This window comes from Scomber scombrus, chromosome 5 (genome assembly GCF_963691925.1).
Source record: "Scomber scombrus chromosome 5, fScoSco1.1, whole genome shotgun sequence".
Classification (NCBI taxonomy): domain Eukaryota; kingdom Metazoa; phylum Chordata; class Actinopteri; order Scombriformes; family Scombridae; genus Scomber; species Scomber scombrus.
In genome coordinates this window covers 18,910,928-18,938,274 of record NC_084974.1, presented here as the reverse complement: position 1 = coordinate 18,938,274, position 27,347 = coordinate 18,910,928, and the positions used below count along the sequence as shown (strand labels likewise).

At 40.5% G+C, this 27,347-nt stretch overlaps 1 protein-coding gene and 3 pseudogenes across 1 annotated transcript; all 4 read left to right on the top strand.

Moving 5' to 3' along the window:
- Positions 1-1,629: 1,629 nt before the first annotated feature.
- On the top strand, positions 1,630-2,943 carry LOC133980243 (odorant receptor 131-2-like; annotated as a pseudogene).
- Positions 2,944-12,849: 9,906 nt separating this feature from the next.
- On the top strand, positions 12,850-15,665 carry LOC133980988 (odorant receptor 131-2-like; annotated as a pseudogene).
- A 3,968-nt stretch (positions 15,666-19,633) lies between these two features.
- Positions 19,634-20,231, top strand: LOC133980987 (odorant receptor 131-2-like; annotated as a pseudogene).
- A 1,390-nt stretch (positions 20,232-21,621) lies between these two features.
- On the top strand, positions 21,622-22,539 carry LOC133980244 (odorant receptor 131-2-like). The gene has a single exon (XM_062418903.1). It carries the CDS (start codon positions 21,622-21,624, stop codon positions 22,537-22,539), a length of 918 nt encoding a protein of 305 aa, XP_062274887.1.
- The last annotated feature ends 4,808 nt before the right edge of the window (positions 22,540-27,347 follow it).

Genomic DNA, 27,347 nt, shown 5'->3' with positions numbered 1-27,347 from the left:
TATCTGCATAAGTGGCATTTAGGGAAATCTGTAACTGAAACTACAGAAAATAATCTGGGTTACACTTTCAAATGCAAGTAACTAGTAATATGAAATATATTACATTTTGGAAGTAACTTGCCCAACACACCTGTGCAACAAGTCCAGTCGTGAAATTTCCTCACTCCTAAATATTCCACAGTCAACTATCAGTGGTATTATAACAAAGTGGAAGCGATTGGAACGACAGCAACGAAGTGGTAGGCCACGTAAAATGATGGAGCGGGGTCAGCGGATGCTGAGGTGCATAGTGCGCAGAGGTCGCCAACTTTCTGCAGAGTCAATCACTACAGACCTCCAAACTTCATGTGGCCTTCAGATTAGCTCAAGAACAGTGCATAGAGAGCCTAATGGACTAACTTCCATGGCCCCTTCCTGTTCCAACATGCTGTGCACCAGTGCACAAAGCAAGGTCAATAAATACATGGATGAGATGATCATCTCATCCATGTATTTATTGACCTTGCAGTCACTCTTGACTCACTCTTGACAAACTCTCGAGAGTTTGGTGTGGATGAACTTGACTGGCCTGCACAGAGTCCTGACCTCAACCCGATAGAACACCTTCGGGATGAATTAGAGCGGAGACTGAGAGCCAGCCCTTCTCGTCCAACATCAGTGTGTGACCTCTAAAATTCCCATAAACACACTCCTAAACATTGTGGAAAGCCTTCCCAGAAGAGTTGAAGCTGTTATAGCTGCAAAGGGTGGACCGACGTCATATTAAACCCTATGTATTAAGAATGGGATGTCACTTAAGTTCATATGCAAGTCAAAGCAGGTGAGCCAATACTTTTGGCAATATAGTGTATTTTTGGTTACACGTGTAACACAGTGGCACTTTTTCTTGTAAATAAACCACCTTTGGAAATCGGATCAAGACTTCTATGTCTGCCTCCCATTTGGTCAGCCTATATCACACTGATACAATCAAAAACTTTTTTCCAGCATTCAGTGTGTCTAATTGAAGGTAGCCACCAGCATGAGAAGCATTAGGAGTGACTGGTGATGACGACACTGAGGTGCAAAGCTGTAGGTGTTGTTATTCTCCTCTCGCTAAATAAGGTCTCCCTTCAGAAGGCCAACTCAGCATGCCACAATGCCTCATTACTGCTGGGAAGGTTTGGCACACTGAATTATCTTGCTTTGACTGTGTGAAAGATGTGTAGATGTGTATTGTGTTTCTTCCGTTCAAAGTAAACTTCATCTGCAGTTGTGATGCTTTAAAATCATTCATCTTACTGTTGACAGACACAGTTTAGATAATTACATATAATTTCTTGATTTTAGCTCTGTCTTCAGTTCCAAATGAATTGTGGCACAGTCTACAGTCTGTATTTAATTAAAATACTGTTGATATACAATACATACAAAAATTACAGACTCTTAGTCTGATAAAAAAATAGTTAGAGTAGAACCTTATGTGAAGTATAATTTAAACAAAAGACAAAGATGCCAATGTGCACAACTACATTCAGCAAAATGAATAGAAGCCATATTAGCCATGATTACGAAAAACTTGAGTTGTATTTTATTTGCCAAGCTTGAGAGAAGGCAGAATATTTTGTTTAAGACCAAGCTTTAATCTGTAATTTTCAATGCGATGAAAAGTCTGACTACTGCAACTATACTTTTGGTGTCTTGTAAACCCACAAGGGTTTGGCACTTTGTGTGCATGACACAAAAATAAAATAAAATCACTCTATCAATATTGAAATATATGGCTGATAATAACTCACTGGTTGGTGGTCAGTCTTTAATGCGAAAGATCAATTACCGGGTCATTTTAGTTCAGGTTTTGGTGATGATGTTTCTTTCTATCAACTTTCTGCTGATCATGACCTTTTTTATGAAGCATTTCTTCTACACAACCATGCGCTACATCTTATTTGCTCATACATTACTGTCTGACTGTCTGATTTTAATTGTGACAAATATCTTGCTGATCTTGAACTATTTTCCTTTTATCATACCGACATGGTTGTGTCTCGTTATGTGTACTATATTATCTCTGTACAATTTTGTCACACCTGTTACTCTGACAGCAATGACTCTGGAGCGATATGTGGCAATTTGCATGCCCCTGCAGCATTCAGAGCTGTGCTCCACACACAGAACTCTACACTGCATCCTCATGATTTATGGCCTCAGCTCTATACCCTGTATTATAAATTTCTCCATCTTCTTTGCATCTGCTACCAACAGCTTCTACACCCAGGACAGAATATGCTCTGTGGAGATATTCATCTTGCAGAGATGGCAAGGTCATCTTAGGTCAGCAATAAGTCAGTTCTACTTCTTGACCATGTGCATTACCATTGTTTACTCTTATGTTAAAATAATGAAAGTGGCCAAAGCTGCATCAGGAGAGGATAAAAAATAAACATCGAAAGGGCTCAGGACAGTGGTTCTTCATGCTTTTCAGTTGCTCCTCTGTCTCATCCAGCTGTGGTGCCCTTTAATAGAATCTGCTGTACTTCAGATAAATTTCATGTTGTTCATTAATGTCAGATACTTTAACTACATTACTTTTAATCTTGCTCCGAGATGTTTGAGTCCTCTCATTTATGGCCTCAGAGATGAAATGTTTTTTCATGCACTGAAATATTATGCTGTCTGTGGATTGTACAAAAACAAATCTTCAGATTTTCTCATTTGATAAATTAAAATCTCCATTGTTGCATGTTGTCCATGTTGCAGAGAAATATTGTTTATGTTGTATACAGTTTATTGCATTGCATAATCAATCTAATGAATGTATCTTATTCATTCAGTTTCTGTATGTGTTCACATGATGGCCTGTTTCTTATTATAAGTATGACTGTGTTACATTACTGTGATGGACACACTATTCAAATATTTATGTCAAATTGAATATTTTTGCATTTTACAGATTTTGTCGACACCATGTGGTCCATAACTGGTTAATCCGTCATGTAGTTTGTGCCCTATGAAAGCTTCTTCTTGTACATTTCTGGAATGAGATAGTTTCAAAATGTTTGAGTTGATGTCTGAGACCTCAGTGTCAATAGATGTGTAATTCTGGGTTACTGGAGCGGTACACTTGTCAAATGCTTATGCAAGCAAGATATGGAACTGTATGGCGATACAGCAGTGACGATCTATGCTATCTGCTGTTGACTTGTGTTTCGGTGGATTCAAGTAGTATGGAGTACCAGGGGCATACCATGCACATACAAAAGTAAAAGAAACCAATTCAATGCAATAATAATACATCTTCAACAATAATACATCATTAAACAAAAAGCCTTGGAAGTTGAGTGGTTAGCGCACATGCCACATAATGGCCACCCTGGTTCGATTCCAGTAAGTGACCTTTCATGAAAAATACATGATAGGCTCCCAGGGGAGGGAGAGGTTGATGGAGCGGAGGTCTAGAGAAAGTCGTGAAGTGTTTGGGCAAAATGCTCACCGCAGGCAGAGGTGAGGGTCTCAGGGGGTGTGTGGCTGCATGTATCCCAGGACCACTGTGTTAGTGTACCAGATGCACGAAGCACAAGCTAAAAAATTTCAGAGTGTTTTACCTCTGCAGTGGCGAATAGCAGACCGTCTGGGTCGAAAGCAATTTTGGTCTCACTTTGGGGGGAAGTCCAAGCTACCATCGTCACAATTTCAGAAACCCAGTTTTCAGAAACGTAAGGCTCCAGAGAACGTCCCCAACAACTTGTAGTCCACCTCCGTGGGGTGCTCTTTGGGCTGCCTAAACAGGATTTTGGCCTCTTTAACTGTAGTTTTCTTCCACTTTTGTCCCACTGATTGACTGGCATCCGTGACCCACCATTGGAGGGACTGCCTCTATGGCCCGGGACAGACCCTGTGGAGCTTGACTCTAGTCTGGCACTGTGAAGAGACATGAGAGGTGTAGAATAAGTGGGAGGCCTCAGCCGCAGGTGAAATACCACTACTCTAAACATTTTTTTCACCTGCCAATGTCCCCGCTCCGGGTTTGACTGGGGCGGTACACCTGTCAAACGGTAACACAGGTGTCCTAAGGCGAGCTCAGGGAGGACAGAAACCTCCTGTGGAGCAGGAGGGCAAAAAACGCTTGATCTTGATTTTCAGTATGAATACAGACTGTGAAAGCGGGGCCTCAAGATCATTCTGACTTTTTGGATTTTAGGCAGGAGGTGTCAGAAAAGTTACCACAGGGAAAACTGGCTTGTGGCGGCCAAGTGTTCATAGCAACGTCGCTTTTTGATCCTTCGATGTCGGCTCTTCCTATCATTGGGAAGCCGAATTCACCAACAATTTTTCACACACCACGTGAATTTCATGTAAATCAGATGATGTTTGTCATATGAGACTGACCTCCTGTGACCAGTAGCTATGAATATGAGTCAATATTGACACATGGACATGTTCAGGGCGGGACTCTCATCAAGCATGAGGAATTTGGGGCAGATTGTACAATGTATGTAGGAGTTTTAAGGACTTCCTGTTTTATGGTGACACATTGAACTGCACTGCCACGGCCACCAGGTATAATAGAGGCAAAAGACGTTGATAGCTTTTTCATCTTCAAGGTCTGAAGATGATACTGAGTGAATTTGAAGTCTGTGCAGTCAAATCTGTAGGAGGGGTTTGTTAAAGTATGAGGTGTGGAAATGGGAAAAATGGTGGCAAAATTGCACCTTTGAATCAAAATGGCCAACTTCCTGTTGGACTTGGGTTATGACTCCAAGAGACTTTTTTTGTGCATCTGGTCATGACAGATCTGCATACCTAATGTAATTCGTCCACATCAATCTGGAAGGCAGGGCTTCAACTCAACGCTGTTGAGTCATTTTGCCAGACCCATGTCAAACGCCTATATAGGATGTTAACTAGCTGCCCTTCAGATGTGTGCGTCAAGTTTCATGATTGTAGAAGCATCATATTTCAATGGCGCAAAATGTGTTGCCACGTCAACGCCGTTTGATTATGGGTCATTAGCTTCAGTAAGTAGCATCATCAAGGTGGCCAACTTCATGTTGGATGGACAGTTTGGTCCCCCCCAACTATTGTGTGCATCTGGACATGATACATTTGCATACCAAATTTAATTCTCCTATGTCAATATGGACCGAAGAAATTTACATTTTAAGGTGTCCTAGGGGGCGCCACAGAGCCATTTTGCCACGCCCATTTCTGGGACCCATAAGCTATAACATTTTTCACAGGTCTGACGCGTGTGCAAATTTTCACGAGTTTTCGTGCACGTTAAAGCCAAAAATTTGTTTGTTTTGGAAGAAAAAAACACAGAGGTTTTCCTACAGATACAATATGGCCTTTGCACTGTGAAGTGCTCGGGCCCTAATAATAATCATCATCATGTTTTTTGTGTTTCCAGTGCAGTGAGACAGCATAAAAAGAGAATCACAAATATTTGACAGCAGTTACATAAAAGATAATCCATGCACTTAAAAAAACTGCCTAATCCAGCAGATTTGTAACAGTAAGGACTTCATTGATATACTATTGTGCCTGACCATGTTAAGTCTTGTAAGTGATGAGTAGGATTTTAAAAATTGATTCTAGAATGAATAGCAACTAACTGGAAAGTGATCACTCTCTCTGTCTGTCAGACAGCATTTTGTTCAGTCTTCAAAAACTGATGGCCACTGTATTATTGACAAATTCTAATCTACACCGCACTATCTCCCTGTTTAACTGTAGTCTTGCTTAAAGGACAGGTTCACAATGTTTAAAGTCTGTCTTATAACAATAGTCAGGTGCCAAGCGAACATTGAAATGGATTTTCTGCCAGTATTCATTCCTCCTTTTCATACAGCCCTTCTTCTGTTCAAAAATATATTTAAAAGTATATCTGAAACTAATATGAGGCTTCAGCTTTCTGAAGCCTCATAATCAGTCAAATCAATTCAAAATCTTTCAAAGTTACTGTCTTTTTTATTAGCAAATCCCCTCTTTTTGTTATAATCCTTTCATTGCAGCTGAAGAGGAAAACATTGGGCCACATGCAAGAAGCCACATACAAACAAATTTCAAGTTTCTACGATTTGTTCTTATTTTGGTAGTACCCATTGATTTCTGGGATTCACCAATGTTTACTTATTTTGCTCTTCTCTTATAGGTAAGAGAGCACTCATACCAAGATAAGACAAAACAGATCAAGTGGGATTCATCATTCATTATCACAGTTTGGGTGGTTAAGAATGTTTGGTGCATCTAGAGTTGACTTGTCCTATTTGTTTTTCTCTTAATAGTAATTTAAGAGAAAATATAAGAGAAATTTAAGAGAATGGTGCTGTATAAGGCCTAGTGTCTGTTGAGTTAGAGAGAGGGATTTATTTCATTAAAAAGACTGTGAACTCTGTGTTGTTTTGACACTGATTGCAATTAAGTGCAAAAAAAGTATTACAAGTCAATCATGGTTTGGATAATACTGAATTCTTACAGAAACATTTAACATGAACCAAAAGTTTTCCAACTGTTGTGTCACCCATTTGAATTCAGGGCCCAAATCAGCAGAGGGTAGCTTAAATAATTAATGAGCCTATTACACCTCACCTTTAATGAGTTTCACAGGAGTTTATTCACCACAGGAGAATAGTGATGATGAGCTAATTGGCAATGTAGTTATGTTTGGAGTCTAAATCCACACAGAGGAAATCAAACCATGACTTCAGACTGACACAATGAAAACAATCCAAAACGTTGAACTATCCAAAACCCCGGGAAGTTTCATCACACTCCATGCAGGCCTTCAAGAGTTCAACTTTTACTGTAGCTTAAAGTAGCTGTGCACACACACGTTTTCTATAATAAAATACAGTTGTGGCTGAATTAGTTGTGTGCAATTGACATTTAATGATTAATTCAAGGGTACTAATTAATTTGTTCACACTAATTAAGAAATAAATGTGATCACTGGTACTTGGGAAGGTCACAACTAAGCAAACAAGACCCCAATTTGGGTCATTCATTTACTCCTTTCCAGATAACTGTATATTATGTTTGTGGTGAATAAAATTCGCAAGACTGTCTAATATGTGTGTGTATTTTTGTGTTGGTAAAGCTCATTTTAACATTGTATACTGTTGGAGGCCTAAACTATAACACTGCTGTTTTATAGACTGATTATATGTGTTGATTATAAAATATTTATAATAAAGCTAGTAACTATAGTTGTGAAACAGTTTGAACTGTAGCGGACTAGAAATACAAAGTGGCATAAAATGAAAATACCCAAGTAAAGTACAAGTACTTCAAAGTTTTACTTCAGTACAGTACTTGAGTAAGTGTACTTAGGTAGATTCCAATTTACATATTCAGCAGCAACTGGCGATAATGATATTGTGGTTTGTTCCCCTTTGTGTCACAGTTGGCCCTTTAAGTATTCATCCACAGTCCTCTGTCAGAGGACTGCAGAGATCTTAGCAGGAGGCCTTCGCCCATGTGTTACTTCAGGGACGGTTTAGTAAACTGAAGGATGGTAAGCCCTTTGAACTGTTGATGTGTTTCTGTCACATTTATTGTGGATATAGTGTATATCATATGCTACTGGTGTGCATTGTGTTAGTTTTGGTCAGTGCAAATTGCACACTCACCTTTTCACCACTGAAAAGCTAGGTTTGCATAATAGGTTTGCAAAATAGGTTTGCATATTTGTTTACAAGATAGAAATATGGCTAAAAACAGCTCATTTAGTCAGGGAATATTATCATATATGTGGCCAATCTGGGAATAAATTCCTTACCAAACAATTTCTTCACCAATGTGTTTGTAAAGGTGTCTAGTAACACATATTAAAATATTTAAATTCAACTCCTGTGGCAAAATCCGTGACAGCTCCTGAAAGTTGGGGTACCTGGAACCTTATCGGTGAAAAATTGAGAAAATTGGAAAAAAAGTGGAAAATGTTTATCTCTGCCTTAAGTAGTTTGTGAGGGGTCAAACTAGGGTTTTTTCAGGATCCTGAATTGATTGCAAGCATTTGTTTTGCACTAAAACCATTCCTTAGTGGAAAAACGGCCACACCCACTTTTCCCGGTCATCGCAAACCTTTTTTTTGGTTGGAAAAATAAAATATTATTACTATTATTATTATTATTATTATTATTATATTGTTATAATATATTGCTGGGTGAGTGTCAATTAAAAAGTAGCAAATATGTTTGATGTTTATATTCTTTTGCCATGGTAACTACTTATTGTTAACTGGTAACTGGTGTAGTTGGTTGGCATTCACAGTGAGTGAGTGAATTTGGAGTGGCAGGTGCCAGTCAAGCCATTGTGTGGATTATGGACAGACATAATAGACTCCACACATATCAATATTTACCAATCAACAAGATCTCAACATCCGATATGTAAGTATCATCTAATTTTTTTTTACAACTGGAAATATTTCATATATTTCAAATATTTTCACATTGATAATATATAAATCATATATAGGCAATGTACTATCATCAGAGTAGCTTATTTGCTAGAAAGTTAGCTATCCTGGTAACCTGGTTAATTAGCCACTTGTGTATTACACACCTCAAGTGTATCTGATCACCATTTTACTTTCTTCAGTGCTAGCTAACTGTCGCACACTAATGTTAGCTAGCTAGCTAGATTACAGTGGTTTGTCTTGATTTCCCTAGGGCTTTTTGCAGTTACTTTAAATCTGACCCCCTACCTTCTCCAAAATACAACAAATTAGTGAGAAGATATTTGTCCACATGACAAAGGATGTCTTTAAAGCTAGGTTAGGCATTTTTTGGAAAACTAGCAGGAGAAAGCTACATTTTGAAAGTAGCAACTGAAAAAATCCAGCCCCCTCCTTTGATTAACAGGTCAGCAGTTGGGCTACCACTCTGCTTGGAGCAGCAGGAGACCTGCTCTGGCTCTTGATATTAAACTTGCCACTGGCGTTATAAAAAAACGCAGATATTTTCCATTGGGGTTGACGCAACATATTTTCCTCTGCTCTCTCTCGGTGTGGCTCTAGTTGTGTGCGTGTGTGTGCAAGTGTATGTGTGTGTGTGTTGAGACGGAGCTCCGCCCTCCTCAAAACAGAGTGGAGGAGAATTGTAAATGCGCGATGATGTAAAATGAAATAAAATGCCTTTGCATTATTCGCACTAGACCTGTTCTATAGGAAAAGTGACTGAATTACCTTTTGTTGTGATTTGGTGCTATGTATAAAATACAATAAAATTCAATTAACTTGACTTTCGGGGGAGGAGGGCACGCCCCCTCAATATTATGGTAGGGGAAACATCACGTGGAAAACGTGAAATTCCCATTTGAAACATTTTCCACATTTGGCCACATGTGATCACATGTTTCCACATGTTAAAATAACATTTCGATCAAATGTGAAAATGTTTCATAGGAATTCATATGAGCTTCACATATTATACCATGAAAATGTACCAAAACCATGTTTCCCATGTGAAAGAAAGATTTGTGCTTCAATATTTCCCATGTGATTTGAATGATTATAACTGGCTTTAGACCAAAAATAAATGTACTGCCTTTTTATTTTGTAGGGCATTACAGTCTAGCAGTGGGGAGGAGTATGGAGAAGTTCAACCTGCACCTCTGCTCACTTGCTTTATATGTGAAGGCCTGGAGACGCCAGCTCAGAAGCTCGCAAAGGCAACTGCGAAAGGTTACCCTACTCTGTTGGCATATGCAGAGGCAGTAGAAAATGACACAATTTTGGAGCGAATGAAGGAGGCACAGAATGTTGGAAGAATGAGATACCACATAGAGTGTAAACGTGAATTGTACAACAAGTCTGTCCAGGTCACCACTAAGTCAACTCATCAAGCAGAGGCAGAGAAAGAGTCAACAAAGACAAAGAGACGACGCACTTGCTCTGAGTTTAGTGTATCTACTGCATGCAGTTCACATTCAGTTAAGCTTCTGTACAAGAATGTATGCATTCTTTGCAACCAGCCTGCTCATCTCTTCACAAAAAATCCAGAGGCTGCTAGAAAAAGATACAGAGTTCCTGACAGTTTGACAGCGGATGGACTGAAGGCAAGCTTGCTGAAGACAGCACAGGGTCGCAAGGATGATTGGGGCACTGAAGTCATTGGCCGTCTAGAAGGGATCAACGACTTAGTAGCAGAGGAAACCCTGTATCATTTGCGCTGCAAAGTTCTTTTTGAGACGGGTGGCCATTACTCCAAAACTAAAGATGTAGGAAGGAAAACAGATGAGGAGCGAGAGACTGTTTTCTATGAGCTCTGTGAATGGTTAGACTCAGAACTTGAGCATGGGGTGATGACACTTGACCAAGTCCATGAGAAGATGCAGCAGTTTGATCAGCCACCAGATAAGAGCATCACATATTCAAAAAAGTGGCTAAAGAAGAAGCTCCTAGAGAAATACCATGACACACTATATTTCACATCACAGGAGAGGAGGGCAGATGTGCTCTGTTTCAAAGATAAGACCAGCAACATCCTTCGAGAGCATCGTGCTAATGTTGAGTTTGGAGATGAGAAGACTCAGATCATAAAGACTGCACTAAAGTTAATTTGCAACGACATTGCCACAATTGATCTTCATCCAAAGTCATACCCCTCTGCACACAGTATGACTGATATCCCTAGTCAGCTGGCACTTGTTCCTGAGAGCCTTCAGATGTTCTTGAGACCGATAGTGAAGACAGATGAAAGAGTAGCCATTTGGGGGCAGAACTTCATAAAGGCCTTTCGGCCTCGGTCAGGGGTATTGCCATACCAGATGGGGCTTGCAATACAACTGGATCATAGATTTGGGTCCAAGTGGATGCTCAACAAGTTACACCGGTTGGGGTACACTGAATCTCATGCAGAGACACAAAATTACAAACACTGCTTCCTCAATGACCGGAATGGAGTTGGTATCTCTTATACTTCTGGCACTCTTGGTACCATTGTCGATGAAACTGAGGATCAGATAGATGATGAACATGAGGTTGACATCAAACTTGAGGATCTATCAGTTATGACAGCCAATGAAATTGAAATACAGAGTGACAATCAGGTGGTCACCATGGAGGTTGGGGATACAAGCTCAATCTGCGCAATCACTCAGTTTGTTGGAGACAATATAGATTTGAACATTCTTTCTATTTATGGGAACACTCCCTTTCATTCTATGGGATTGATTAAAGTCATCTCTCCAGCACCACATTCAGCAGATAATCGGACGACAGTAACTGTCAACAGGGTGAGGTTGAAGGCACTGGACAAGGCTAGGGTCCTGAAGGCAGCTGAAGTGAAGATTCTTCCATTCATCAACAGGAAACAGACAGGGATTAACTCCATCACGTTTCTTTCTATCACTGAGCTCTCCTCCTCCATGACACAAGACCAGCCACATCTCTCTCCAGGAGACACACTCTGGGCAGCAGGGTGGATGATAAAAGCCAAAGATCCCAAGTTTCAGCACTCAAATTGGAATGGCTGGATGAAGAGAATCCATGTAGATGATGCCAAGTTCAGCACACAGATGAACTTCCTCCCAGTCATCGAAGGTGACCCTAATGACCACAGAACCATCTTCACCACTCTGAAAGAGTGCATGCGGCTCTCTGGGGACAAAGTCACCATAGTGACCTTCGATCTCCCTATCTGGCTCAAGGCTGTGGATATCATAAAGCAGGAAAATCTACCCATCATTCCAAGGTTGGGTGGGTTTCACCTACTTAAGTCCTACCTCGGGTCCTTGGGTAATATCATGGGTGATTCTGGACTACTAGAGTTGATCCAGCTGATCTATCCAGGAAGTACAACAGCCAGCCACATTCTGAATGGAGGGTGTTTTGACAAGGCGATCCGCGCTCATCTCCTTATAGATGCAGCCATCTATCAGCACGTCATGAAACATGCCTTCACTGAGGAGGAGCTTGGGGAGATGAGGACCTTCATGGAGAAGGTAGCTAATGGGAAGATGGGAGCCAGACACACAGCTCCAATAGTGGCAGTCTTTGAAGAGAGGTTTGAAGAAACTTATAAAAGACTTGCAGAGGGAGGAAGAACACCTGCACTCTGGGTGCAGTACCATTACATGGTTGATGTCATCAAGATCTTTATCAAAACTGAACGGCTTGCAGACCACAATGGGCACCTGTCCTGCATTGTTACCAGGATGCTGGACATCTTCTCAGCTGCTGGGCATCATCGATATGCCAAGGGTGCACGGCTGTATTGTCAGCTGATGAAGCAACTCGCAACTTTGCCTGGTTACAAGGAGACCTTCAAAAGTTTCACTGCCCACGGGAACCATGTTGTCCGATACTCTTGTCATGATTGGTCTGGCACCTGGTGTGACATCTGTATCGAGCAAACACTGATGAAGGCAGCCAAGTCAGAAGGTGGGTTGAGCAGAGGGAGGATGAGAAATAGTGCTTCAGGCCATAAGTGCTGGGTGCAGACCCTGAACCACTTCTCCGATGTGAACCAGCGCATGGAGGAGGGTGTCAAGAAACATGGTCCACTCCACAAAGACCTTGCCAAAACACGGATGAAGCGAGATGCTGAAGCAGTTGAACTGGCCCTTAAATGGTTTGAGGAGAACAATCCCTTCGACCACAATCGAGACAAGCAGTTGCTTGTGTCCTTCTCAACAGGATTCACAAGCACTGCAGATGATGCAGTCAATGCTGAGAGAGCAGCTGAAGTTGGGAGGGACATGCAGATCAAGCTGGATGGACAGTCAGTGACATCGGCCATGGAGGTGAAGTTTAAAGTACAGACCCTGTCATCGCTCAGAAAGATTCCCAAAGTCAATGACAAGAAGATTTACCTAAACTCACTCAAGTTGTTCAACCGACTCATAATCTTCGCTCAAAGAAATATGACAGTTGAGACGAGCTTAGAGTATGAACTGACTCCCTTCCCCTTGTCCTTGTTCAGCGACAAAGATCAGAAAATGAACAAGGCGAACAAGGCAGGCTTTTCCAATACTAGCCTGAAGAAGCTGACCCAGCCTCTTGACCTCACTGACCAACCATGCTCAAGTCTTGTTGTTGATGGCGGATGGCTTCTGTACAAGGTGAAATGGGAACAAGGTCAGACTTGGCAGGAGATCACAAACAGGTACCTGAGCTATGTGCAGTCTCTTGGCAGTCACTCTCAGAAGATCACTGTGGTCTTTGATGGCTATAACAGCTCACCAAAAGATCACGACCACATCCGGCGCACCAAGAACTCCTGCTGTGATCTACTGATTCAACCGGATATGATACATTTGACACCAAAGGCAAAGTTCATGGACAACACTCATAACAAGAGGGAGCTCATCAATCTCCTTTCTTCAACGTTACGAAAACATCAGATCACTGTGGAGCAGTGTGACAATGATGCTGACACTTCGATTGTGAGAGCAGCATTGGCTGCTGCTACACATGACTCTGTTGAGGTCAGTAAAACATTGTGTAGCATTTTAACATTACTTACATCAACTACAATTTATGTGGTTGATATTTTGCTGTGTTTTGCTGTATTTTTGATATGCCACATTTTTATGCAAGAGTATTGATCCTCAGAAAAGAAGGGAATTAACATTGTTAAATAACTTGATGATTGTACAGTTTAAGACATTTTACACATATCTTGTTCTGTTTTCAGGTGCGGGCAGAAGATGCAGACGTGCTGGTAATGCTTGTGCACCATATCAAAAGCACCAATCATCCACTCTTTTTCACAACATCTAAGGGCTCTTACGATGTCAGGAAGATCAGAGAAGCTCTCTCTGAAAGACAAAGGCGCTACCTGCTTCTTTGTCATGCCTTCACCGGTTGTGATACCGTCTCTGCAATTGGGAGCCACGGGAAATCAACCATATTTGACAGGCTTTGTACAGGGGACCTTGATGAACATATGGACATCTTCCTTAATGCACAGGGTAATAAGGAAGATATTATCAAGGCTGGTATTGCAATTTTCCAATATATCTATCATGCACCAGGTACTCCTTTGGGTGCAATTCGTTACCACATGTTCTCACAGAAGGCAGCAGCCGGGCTGATCAAACCAGAAACTCTACCTCCAACAGAGGGTGCAGCTGCACAGCACTCTCTCCGTGCCTATCTCCAAACCTGGGACTGGATGCTTCTGCAGAGCATGTCTTTGGATCCCAGTCACTATGGATGGATGGTAGGACTTCATGGGTATGAGCCCGTTCCAACACTAGACCCCATGGCTCCTGAAGAGCTACTCCGGTTCACAAGCTGTAATTGTACTGGAGATTGCAGCAACCGGCGATGCAGCTGCAAGAAGAATGGGGTCCAGTGTATCTCTGCATGTGGAGGATGTAAAGGTATTACATGCAAGAATGGTATACATGATGATAAAGAGTCTGGAGAAGACTCAGACCTAGATTTCTGAGACATGTAACATTGTGGAGCAATATTGTATTTGAGATTTTGAAAAAAACAAATAAAGCTACTTTTGAATTGCCATCTAAAAATAGGTGTGGCCGTTTTTCCACTAAGGAATGGTTTTAGTGCAAAACAAATGCTTGCAATCAATTCAGGATCCTGAAAAAACCCTAGTTTGACCCCTCACAAACTACTTAAGGCAGAGATAAACATTTTCCACTTTTTTTCCAATTTTCTCAATTTTTCACCGATAAGGTTCCAGGTACCCCAACTTTCAGGAGCTGTCACGGATTTTGCCACAGGAGTTGAATTTAAATCTTTTAATATGTGTTACTAGACACCTTTACAAACACATTGGTGAAGAAATTGTTTGGTAAGGAATTTATTCCCAGATTTTCACAATATTCCCTGACTAATTGGTTAGTGGTCAATCCTTAATGCGAACGATTAATTACAGAGTAATTTTGGTTCAGGTTTTGATAGCGGTTTTCCTTTGCATCAACTTTCTGCTGATCACAACCTTTTTTATGAAGGATTTCTTCTACACAACCATGCGCTACATCTTATTTGCTACTACTTTACTGTCTGATTGTTTTATCTTGATTATAACAAATGTCCTGCTCATCTATGATTATTTTCGTTCTACCCTGCAAATTTGGTTGTGTCTCTCTTTGTGTGCTTTCTCATCTGTATGCACTTTAGTCACACCGTTTACTCTGATGGCAATGACCCTAGAGCGATATGTGGCCATTTGCATGCCCCTGCAACATGCAGAGTTGTGCTCCACACACAGAGCTCTGCCCTGCATCTTCATCATTCACGGCCTCAGTGCTATACCTTGTATTGTGGATCTCTCCATGTTCTTTGCATCAGCCACCCACAGCTTCTATGCCCAGGACAGAGTATGTTCTTTGGAACTGTTTTACTTCTTGATCATGTGCATCACCATTGTGTTTTCCTATGTTAAAATAATGACAGTGGCCAAAGCTGCATCAGGAGAGAATAAAAAATCAACATGGAGAGGCCTCAGGACAGTGGTTCTTCATGCTTTTCAGCTGCTCCTCTGTCTCATCCAGCTGTGGTGCCCTTTCATAGAAGCTGCTGTACTTCAGATTGATTTCATGTTATACATTAATGTGAGATACTTCACCTACATTAGTTTTTATCTTGCTCCGAGATGTCTGAGTCCTCTCATTTATGGCCTCAGAGACGACAAGTTTTTTTTATTGCACTGAAATACTACGCTCTCTGTGGCTTGTACAAGAAAAACTCTTTTCATTTAACAGATTAGAGCCTTAATCTGTGTATAACAAATAATGTCAGTGTAATACATGGTTTATTACATTTGCAATATTGTATTTACTGATTTTTTTTTACCAGTGAATGTACCCTCCGAATGGTTTGTCCTCACAGTGTGTGAATACAATGTTCAACTATTACCAGCTCATATTGGCATGACATAATCTAAGTCTTATGCTCTAACTGAATTATACATCATGCGGCTTGTGTCCTGATTCATAGAAATCAGCATATATTTACTTCTGTAAGGCTTGTATTAATGGTGTTACTGTAAAAACATTATTCTTGATCTATTTGACTGTTGATGAATGGTTAATCTTCTTTTTAGTTTTGGTCTGTAATGCCCCATTTTCTTTCGTTATTAATTCAGCCATTTGTCCCGTTTTAAAATTGAATGTTTCTTAATATATAAAACAAATGTAGCAGGGTACCACATACGTGTTAATGCTGTGCTTAAGCCCAGGGGCTTTGTTGTTGTCCTTTTATATCCTGTCAGCTTTCTACTGTATAAAAAAGCCATAAAATGCCACAAAAAAAAACATAACCCAACTGATCTTTGTAACATTTCGATTTTACATAAAGCTGCACTAATCATTGTTTTACATTGACAATGGATCAAATAAGCAGTTCATCTTAACAACATCTTAAGCAGTTCGGGGGGCTCCGAAAGGAGATGTGGCAGACAATAAGGTGCAACTCTGGGCTTCAAACTGGTTACAATGCATACCAATGGATGTCATCACAACTCACTATGTCCATCCTTACATACAGTCTATGGATGGACTGCAGTAATGTAGCCACATCTAGGGCGGGATATTCACACATTACCTTTATTTTCTGCCTCCCATAACCTATAAAACCTTGCTTTCTATACTATTTATAATATTGTATGTATTTGTCATGTGAAAACGCACTGTAACCCCTAATATTTGCTCAGAATGAAGTCACTCGCCCTGTTTCTTGAAATGCAAAATAAAAGGGAATGAATGTCAACATGGAAAGGACTCAGACCAGTGTTTCATTAGCTGCTCCTCTGTCTCACCAAAATGTAGTGGCCAGTCTTAGATGCACTGTGATGTTTAATTTCTGAAACGATAATGCTGCTATTATTAAGTGATCAATTATGTATTGCAGGCCCCAAAAAGGCGAGCAAAATCGTGAGGCACGTTACTTATTTATTAGGGCCCGAGCGGCGACTGCAAGTCGCCTGGCGAAAGCCCTATTGAAATTCGTTCATGCCCCAACGTGCAAGTGACCCCAAAGTGCAAGTGACCCCAGAGTAATCAAGTAATCAAGTAATCATGTGGTATGGAAGACCCCCGGGGAAAAATGCTATATTGAAATTGTAATGTTTATTATTATTATTATTATTAGGGCCCGAGCGGCGACTGCAAGTCGCCTGGCGAAAGCCCTATTGAAATTGTAATGTTTATTAGGGCCCGAGCGGCGACTGCAAGTCGCCTGGCGAAAGCCCTATTGAAATTGTAATGTTTATTATTATTATTATTATTAGGGCCCGAGCGGCGACTGCAAGTCGCCTGGCAAAAGCCCTATTGAAATTGTAATGTTTATTATTAGGGCCCGAGCGGCGACTGCAAGTCGCCTGGCGAAAGCCCTATTGAAATTGTAATGTTTATTATTATTATTATTATTATTCTTCCGACATTTCGTGCACCAATTTCGCCCCTTTCCCAAATGCGAAAATGCTTATACTTTTGCACGGACGTCCGGCCTCATCCGAAATTCGATATTTTTGGGTGGTCGCACATGGTCGACGCAGAATGGCGGAATAGCGCCCCCTACAAAGTCCAAAAATGCCCATAGGGAATTTTGCTAACTTTGTCCTATGCTCACAAAATTCGGTACAAATATGTATTATACCCACATATGCAAAAAAGCCTCTTGACCTCATGACCTCAACCCAACAGGAAGTCGGCCATTTTGGTTTTGATTTTTCCCGCCTAAAATTAACTCCTCCCACTGCGTTCGCCCGATCAAGTTCAAATTAGGTACCCAACATCTCCAGACCTAGCTGAGCTTAAGTTGTGCTCTGCACATCCGTAGGTCAAAGGGCGTGTCTGCCAGGGCTCAACTAACTTTGGCGTGCTCGCCATGTACATACGAGTGGCTCTCACGCCCACATACTTCATCCAATCAGCTTCAAACTTGCTGGACATGATGATGGCTCCGCCCTGAACGTCCCGATATATTAACTTCCCACGTAACTCATAGCGCCCCCCGGTGGTAACAGGAAGTTAACTAAGATTCATTAAAATTACATACTTTGCCCCATCAACTTCATTCAGAACCAGTTGGTGAAGCTACATTATGAAGACTGTGAAGCTACGAGTAATGGCGTCCCTGTGGCGACGCGGCGACCATCAATTCCTCGCCATGAAAATACGTTTTGGCTTTTTGATGGCTTTATTGAACTCGTATCATCATGAAAATTGGTACACAGGTCCAGGGTGCCGACCTCAACGTCTCCATTCGCTCATAGGCGATCTCACTCGTGTCGCCCCCTAGTGGAAACAGGAAGTGCCATATTTTACATCATCATTGTGTGATTTCCACAAAACTTCACATGTGTAATCACTGTCCCACCCTGAACGCAACCGCTTGTGTTTTGTTACACTCTACTGCCCCCTGGTGGATGAACCATCAACCTCTCATAACTCCTTCATGCTTTGTCCAATTCACTACAAACTTCACATGACTGATGAGTGGCCGCCCTGAACACACCAGACCACACCAGACCATATGTGTAACTACCTGTGACTGCCCCTTACTGGATGAACGAAACATTGCATTTTTGGCCTCCTTCCAGGTTTTTTCTCACTTTCTGCTTCACACCACAGCCCCGCCATGCCTCAGGCCCCGCGGTGGCATGGGTGAGCGAGGGCCCGCCATCGCCGCTTGCGGCTTTAATTATATATATTATTGTATATCAACTTCCCCTCATATTTTGCAAACCTGACATATATGGGTCAATGACGTATAAGGATTTTCAACAACTCAATTTTAGAATAAAAAAACAAGCATATCTAATGCAGTAGTTCAAACATTCAGAATGTTGTGTACCTGACAATTCATATTACAATTTGAAAGTGATTTTAGTGGGGTTTTTTCAAGATTAATTGGCACTGGCCTGAAAAAAAAGTCATTTGGTGCGACCATGATTCATCTTGAAATATCTTATCTAAATAAAAGATCATCATTTACAAACATTTAAAAAAAATTCAAATACTTTGTTTCCAAACACTTTATATTACTGAAAAAAAGATGTGAAGCATGTTAAGTAAATTGATTTATTTCAAGATGAATCATGGTCGCAGCACATGACTCTTTTTAAGGCCAGTGCCAATTAATCTTGAAAAACCCCCACTAAAATCACTTAATTTTAAATGTATAATATGGATCTTCAGTTACACAACATTCTGAATGTTTGAACTACTGCATTAGATATGCTTGTTTTTTATTATTCTACAATTGAGTTGTTGCAAATCCTTATACGTCATTGACCCATATAGGTGTGTATTATGAGTAATTTGCATGTCTGTGGGGGAAAACAATCTGTAGGACCTGCTGGTGCATTGTGGTCCAGTTGCTCTTATAAATTCTGCCAAGCCATCTGTCAAAAGACAGCATGGAGCTCAGCAGAGGACACTCTGTGGGAATGGTATGTTAAACTCATGATCTTACTGTATGCTCAAACCTTGATATACAACATATGGTACTGCCGGGTTTTGTGTTTGTTTTAGTCAAAGTAAATGATGATGAACCACAGAAAAACACCTTGCTTTAGAAAACCTTTCAGATTATATTAACACAGTTTTTATAACAATAAATTAGAAAATTATTTATTATAAATCATTTATTTGATTTTGAGCTGTTTAAAAAAATAAACGAATTGTTGCAGCTTCTATACTTCTCGTGGCTTTGGTTATAAAAGAGAAATATATGGCTGATAAAAGTTCACTTGCTGGTGGTAAATCAGTTATGCGTAAGATCAATGACCGTGTCATTTTAGTTCAAGTGTTGGTGTCCATTTTCCTTTGCATCAACTTTCTGCTGATCACAACATTTTTCATGAAGGATTTCTTCTACACAACTATGCGCTACATCTTGTTTGCTACTACATTACTGTCTGATTGTCTGTTCCTAATCATGACTAACACCCTGCTCATCTTGAGCTATTTCAGTTTTACTGTACAGATGTGGTTGTGTGTTATTATATACATTGTTGTGTCTCTGCACACTTTTATCACACCATTTACTCTGACAGCAATGAGTCTGGAGCGCTTTGTGGCCATTTGCATGCCCCTGCAGCATGCAGAGCTATGGACCATACACAGTACTATGCACTGCATCCTCATCATTCATGGCCTCAGCTCTATACCCTGTATTGTATGTCACCATTGTGTTTTCTTATATTAAAATAATGAAAGTGGCCAAAGCTGCATCAGGAGAGAACAAAAAATCAACATGGAGAGGGCTCAGGACAGTGGTTCTTCGTGGCTCTCAGCTGCTACTACTACTATTACTACTACGGATTTAAAATGACTGTCGACCAATGGTTTGAGCAGTGCACTTGAACCCTGGAGCCATGGAGAGCAGCAGATGAGCAAACAACAATGCCCACACAGTAGACATGAAAGCATACTAGAAGTCTTCAAATCTCATTAACAGAGCAATGATTTCCAAAGTGATCACCAGCACACTTATTAGTGGTCCTAAATTTATCTGATTGAGAGTATAATGACTCACTGATAAAAATGATTGACTTTGTATTTCGAGAGAAGAGTTGATGCTTTTTGAATGGTACTCAATTGTAGACAGGAATTTTTTGGAGCTGGTAATTAGCAGCTGTAGGTGGAATTGCCCTTCAAGGTACTAACACATTGTTTCAGCTTTAATCTTCGGGAGATGATGCTTGTGTTTGGTGCCAGGACACAACACAGACAGTAAACTTAAGAGTGACTACCAGCACAAACCTACTAGATTTTGGTAACTCAGACTGCTACTGAAGCTTTATGTTAACATCAGATGAACTTCACAATGCAATTTCATTTTGCACAATCATTTAAGAGTGACACATGGCCGACACCAAATTAGGAAAAAGTCCATCAAACAACAAAGGGTCTATTAAGCTATTATCAGTGTAGAATATTACAGCTTTTCTTCCAGTGTGCAAATGTGTTTCTTCTTTGGAGGACCCTTCATTGTGGTTTTATTTGCAGGGCCATAGTTAGCTGGCCTGCTCAGTTTTCTATATACCTCACAGACAGACAGTTATGATGATCTCATTACTCACTATATTGTGATTTAAATATTCAATCCACAATTTAATATTAATAATACTGAGATGCCTGCTGCAATGTGTAAATTTATAGCTAGGTGTTTTACATTGTATTGAGGCATTTAATTTAACATTAAAAATTTAAAAAATCTTAATTAGATTGTAGTAAAAAACAACAAAACACATTTTCCATAGATCTGGTGAGTTACAAGAACTTTGATTACTTGCATGAAAGTCAAAACTCTTGGATAATACTTGTGCAGAGAAGCCCAATTACTGAAGTCACTCTTGAGACTGTTAGTTTCTAGCCAATTATTGACAGTAGTAGTAAGGAGCAGTGATGACACTGTGGTGAGCAAAGTTTCATTTGGTGTTTATCGGGTATGTTCTGTTTCCTATAAAGTCTTCCTGCACTGCCTAACCAGGGTTCACCTGAAGCCATGACGCCTTGAATGTGGCCCGTGTTCAAAGTGTGGTAACAGTGCCATGTTACTGCAGGGAAGGTTTCATTTTTCTCTTTTGTCTGTACTTGAACCAGCATCTAAAGACTTCAAACAACACTGGACTTTTCTATTTATGTAATGTGACTGTGATATTGATATTTGAAGACACATCAGTTCACTGTTGGTAGTGCCTAAAACATTTTAGTATGACTAATAACTCATCAGTTGGTAGAGCGTACTTGCTGCGCCAAATCAATTTCCAGGTTATTTTAGTGCAGCTTCTGGTGTTAATCTTTCTTTGCATCAACGTGTTGCTCATTGTGACCTTTTTTTCTAAGGATGTCTTCTACGTAAACATGCGTTACATCTTATTTGCTGTCACACTGCTATCTGATAGCCTGATATTAATCATGTCTGATGTTGTGCTCATCTTGAGCTATTTCCGTTTTACAATGCAGGTTGGTATGTGTGTCATTATGTCTATTTTTTTGCTTCTTTATACTTTTGTCACACCGTTTACTCTGACAGCAATGACCCTGGAGCGCTTTGTGGCCATTTGCATGCCCCTGCGGCATGCAGAGCTGTGCTCCACACACAGAGCTCTGCACTGCATCCTCATCATTCATGGCCTCAGCTCTGTACGCTGTATTGGTATTCTCTCCATCTTCTTTGCATCTGCTTCCGACAGGTTCTACACCCAGGACAGAAAATGCTCTGTGGAAATGTTCATTTTGCGTAGATGGCATGATCATTTTAGGTCAGCAATAAGTCAGTTCTACTTCTTAATCATGTGCATCACCATTGTTTACTCTTATATTAAAATAACGAAAGTGGCCAAAGCTGCATCAGGAGAGAATAAAAAATCAACAAGGAAAGGGCTCAGGACAGTGATTCTTCATGCTTTTCAGCTGCTCTTGTGTCTCTTCCAGCTGTGGTGCCCTTTAATAGAATCTGCTGTACTTCAGATTGATTTCATGTTGTTTGTAAATGTCAGATACTTTACCTACATTACTTTTTATCTTGCTCCAAGATGTCTGAGCCCTCTCATTTATGGCCTCAGGGATGAAATGTTTTTTCACGCACTGAAATACTACGCTCTCTGTGGATTGTATAAGAAACAATAATCAGTCTTACTTTGCTCTATAAATTAAAGTCATGATATATTGCTAATAAAATACCCTGTTTTGCATTTGTTTCTAGCTTTATTTTGGTGCTATTTCATGGAGATGTGATTCCAAATTGCTTTCAATACCATTTTCTGGTCTTGAAACTGTCTTGAAAATAAACATTTGTCTTATGCGGCCTATTTTGCATGTGTCTATTTCACTATAGTGCAGACTCCGTGAATCCACTGCTTTTTGAGTTGTTTTCACAGTGTGCCCCTTCACAAAGGCTGATGAGCAGAACGTTATATATTGTTTCAGGCAGGCAATATTGCACTGAAACCACCTTTTCAACACACAGGCTGTTGCCTTACATAACTTTCCTGGGATATAGGTGAGCCAGTACACTTAAACGACCCTTCCAGTCTCACTACTGCCACAAATCACTTGTTTTTGCAAATAGGCTCTCCATGTGCAAATATTTGGACAGTGTACTCAGCATGATCTGTTGTACTTCACTCATTTTGTTACAATATACTAAAACGGCAAGTGCAAGAGTAATAGAATGAGAGGCTTAAATGTGTAATAATTTAAAATCAAAATGCATAATGGTAAGTTTGCAAGCTGGTCAAGAAAGAAATAGCTACAATAGAGGTACACATGAATGGTACATGTTTCCATCTATCACAGGTGTCATTGGCTGTTGCACTTTAAAGTACTTCCACACTGGCTTCAGCCTTAAGCCGTGGTAGTTGATGCTTGTGGTGCCAGGACACAACACATCATAAAATGGTAATCGTGGTACACTTACAAATGACGACCAGCACAAACCTACCAGATTTTGGTCATTCAAACTGCTGCTAAAGCTTTATGTTAACCTCAGATGAACTTCTCAATGCAATTTCATTCAATCATTTAAGAGTGACAATTGGCCAGGAAAGTAGGAAAAAATCCTCCTAACAACAAAAGGTGGATTCTATTATCAGCTTGGAATATTACTGCTTTTCATTCAGTGTGCAAACGTGTTTCTTCTTTGGAGGTCCCTTCAGCTGGCCTGCTCAGGCTTCTGCATAGTTTGCAGACTGTGATGATGACCATAACACATTCATTACATTGTTCGCTGCCTTGTGATTTAAACAGTCAATCCATAATTGAATATTTATTATTTTATTTTGTATATTGTTTACTGTGGTACATCTACTGCCTGGCAGTAACATGGTAAAAGTGAATAATGTGAAATTCAGGAGAGAAGATGATATAAAAATTGGATAATGGTGAATTCCAGATGTCTTGAAATCATGTAATGTGTGAGGGTGCTTCTATTTGTGACATGACTGTTTGATACTTCCTGTTTCAACAAGTTGCTGAGGCTGGCAGAAAGAGATTTCAACTCATATGTATCGTAGGGTTAGAGACGGGTCAGGGAGTGGAACTTCTGCATGTCTACTTAAAAATGGAACTGAAGAACCGTTATGATGCTATCTATGGAATAAGACTGCTAAGGTGTTGAGTAACTGTTATGACTCTATCTATGGAATAGACCTGCCTGCTATGGGAGGGGGCTGAACAACGCAGGTAAAGAACAGTATAAAACCTTTCTGACAACGCTCCTCTGGGAGCCTTTTCGCCTGTAACCGTTGTTGTTGCATTTGTAAAACGCTCCGCTTGTACAAGCAAATAAATTCAACCTATATCCTATTATTTCGAATCCAGTCTCCTTCTTTAAGAGTGATAAATAATTCTCTTAACAGAAGAAATGAGACTAGGAAATGTGGCTAGTCCTCTGCCATCATGAGAGGAAAACATAGCTTGTGTGCACTGCACATAACTACAGTCTCTGGTGAAGACATAGTCTCTTGCTGCCACCTAATGTTAGGTATTGTACATAGCAAGTTTACTTCCTTGTCCAAGAGACACGGTATTCGTCATGATTGATTAAGTCATTTCAAATTAAAAAGCACATGCACATTTTATAAAGTTTTGCTATACAAAACATTTAACAAAATATTAAACAAATGTGACCACACATAGGTGGGATGGTCCCCAACAAAAGAAAAATGACTCCTGACTTTGCACACAAACTGAATTTTATATTTTCAAACCACCAACACTCAATTTACTCATAATATACACTATAAGCAACCTGTTTCTTTATTCCCTTCAATATACCTGCGTAGGGGTGACAAGGCATGAGGGAAGTACATGGCAACAACCGTTTTGGTATGGCAAGGTCAAGTGGTTGATACAGAATTTGGTGTTGCTGAATATGAAGTGGTTCTATTTCCCATACTGGTGTCGGTGCTTTTGACTGGTAAGAGGGTTCACCTAAAGACTCATATGTTAACATATATATGGTAACACACAATTTAGCTCTGCCCAGACGAATAACCTCTTACTATTCATTGATCGACCAATGTAGATTGTATGCGATCTGTGTGGTGTTCAAAGCCGTTACGGAAAAGGTCCGATGCTGTCCCTCAAGTAAGCGCTGTCCCTGATTTCGGCTCTATGGCGGAAAGATCAGCCATCGACGATGGTGTAGAGTGACTATTGTGTTCTGTTACAGTTGTAGACCTATAGAGGGCGCACCTGGATTGGAGTATTTTATGATTAGGCAGTCTGTGTGTATACAGAAGAAAACATGCTAAAATGGTACTAACACGTTGGTCATGTACTATGCCGTGATGGGTCCTGCAAATAAAGTCAGCTCAACGAAGTATATGTTGTACTTCTATTAATTGATATCCGACGATATCACAGACGAAAAGGTAGATGGCCAGGGCATAGTAGTTATCTGGCGGTCCACGAAATGGAGAAATCTTGATACTTGGTTTTGTAGCCTATCTTTTACGGTGGCCGACAAGGGCCAAACGCACTGCAACGGCCAAACGCGTCTCCGTTAAGGAAAACAATTTTCCTCTGCAATTTTTGGCAGAGGCAGACAACAGTAAGTGGACTCATATCCAGTTTGTTAATAACATTGATGTAGTTCACACCACATCCTTATTGCACATTAGACCCACATGAGCCACAGAACATGAGAATTGTTCCCAGATCTTGTCCACAGTAAGGGCAAAACATAGTAGCCTGGAAAAAAAGATGATAGATCAGTATAATCTAGAAAACTAAAAATGAAAAACGTTATAAGCAACGTTACTGAGATGAGTATTAATACTCTTCACTACCTCTTGATATACACACACAGTGGAGATCATTCATGACTGCTTGCAAGTTAACTGCTGTCATTAATAAGTATAACACGTAATGTGTAGTGCTGTATGTTATGGAAGACTGTGATAAGAGGGCTTTTTATTATAACGGGTGCTTATATCAATCTCTAATCATTTTATTAAGCAGGCTAGTCTACATGCAAATGTGCAGCCTTGTAGAGTCTGATGTAAACTACAATATAAAAAAAACGTCACGTAATGTGCGTTGTACAGTGATATAAACATAACATACAAATATAATCAAATAAAAATCACATTACCATTCCCGCTGAAACACCGTTCAGTCAGCTGTTCTGTCTCTCTGCATCCCGAGCGCCCCCTGCAGGTTTGGAGCAGTGACCGGCTATGAAGCGTTTTGCTTTTGAAGAAGGTTTCTTGGTTTGAATCGTTTAGTGCTCTGCATCGTTTCTCTATTTGCAGCGCGTTTGATGATGCTGCATTTGTCTTTGTTTTTTGCAGCGCGTTTTTTCATTTGCTACACGTTTCTCTTTTTGCACCTCGTTTAGACTTGTGTTTGAGTTTGTACATTTGAATCGTTTCTGTACTTGAAGCTGTTTTCCTTAACGGAGACGCGTTTGGCCGTTGCAGTGCGTTTGGCCCTTGTCGGCTACCGTAATCTTTCCCCTCTGCAGGCAATTTTAAAGCTGTGTCTGTGATCGCTGCCTCTCGGATCCGTTTAAATGATGCGTTCAGGGGCAACGCATCATTTAAACCAAAGAGATAGTGTACAAGCCTTGCGCGTCTCTTTTTGAAGCTTCGGTGACGTCAGCAGCTGAAAATGACGTGGGGTGTCTCTCAGCCAATGAGGTACAAGAATCCAAGGGGTTACCTGGGTTTAGAGTTCAGGGTGATCCTCCCCCAGACATGGGAAAGGGGGCCTGAAAATTGAAATGGCTTTTGGATTGGGGGAAGGGTCCTGGTGCCCTTTTCTGTGTTTGAGTATGTGAAGAAAACTCAAACTCAACACTGAAGAGTTACCCTTTTCACATGATGATTGTAATACGGTTTTCTTCAAGCACTTCAGTGACTGCTGTTTTGGGAGACAATTTTTTTCTTTATCTCAGGGTCCGAAATAGATACAAAAGGACCCCTTGAACCTTTTTGCTGTGTTACCCTGAAGGTTGTAATAGATACCATAGGAACCTTGACATGAGACACAAGGTTTTTTTTGGTTTTGGGCACATTGGTCTCAATTTCTTTCTTCATATATGGCCAATAGAATCTTTCTCTGGTCAAGCTAATGACCTTCTCTGTTCCTGCAAGACCCATTTAATCATGGAGGCGTTTCAGGACGATGGCTCTATATATTTTAAAGTAAGACCAGTTGCCATCTGTTCATTGTCTTTCTGTACAACAGTCCATTTTCAAGCTGAAGCGATCCCCATGCAGGAGCCTCTTAACCAGGCCTCTGGCACCTTCCCTAATGTGACTTCTTAGGTTGGTGTTGGTACTGTGTCCTGTCTCTGAGGTCTGAGTGTGTAGGGTGCTGAGCTCTCCTGTGACAAGTTTAAGACAGCAACATAGGGCACATCCTTTTCGCTGGCAGCCTGACTACCTTCCTATGTGGCCTGGATTGTTTCCTTTGAAAGTTCCTCTGTG

Bases quoted from the DNA above. Each gene is read 5' to 3' on its own strand.
- LOC133980244 (XM_062418903.1), top strand. From the start codon at position 21,622: ATGACTAATAACTCATCAGTTGGTAGAGCGTACTTGCTGCGCCAAATC.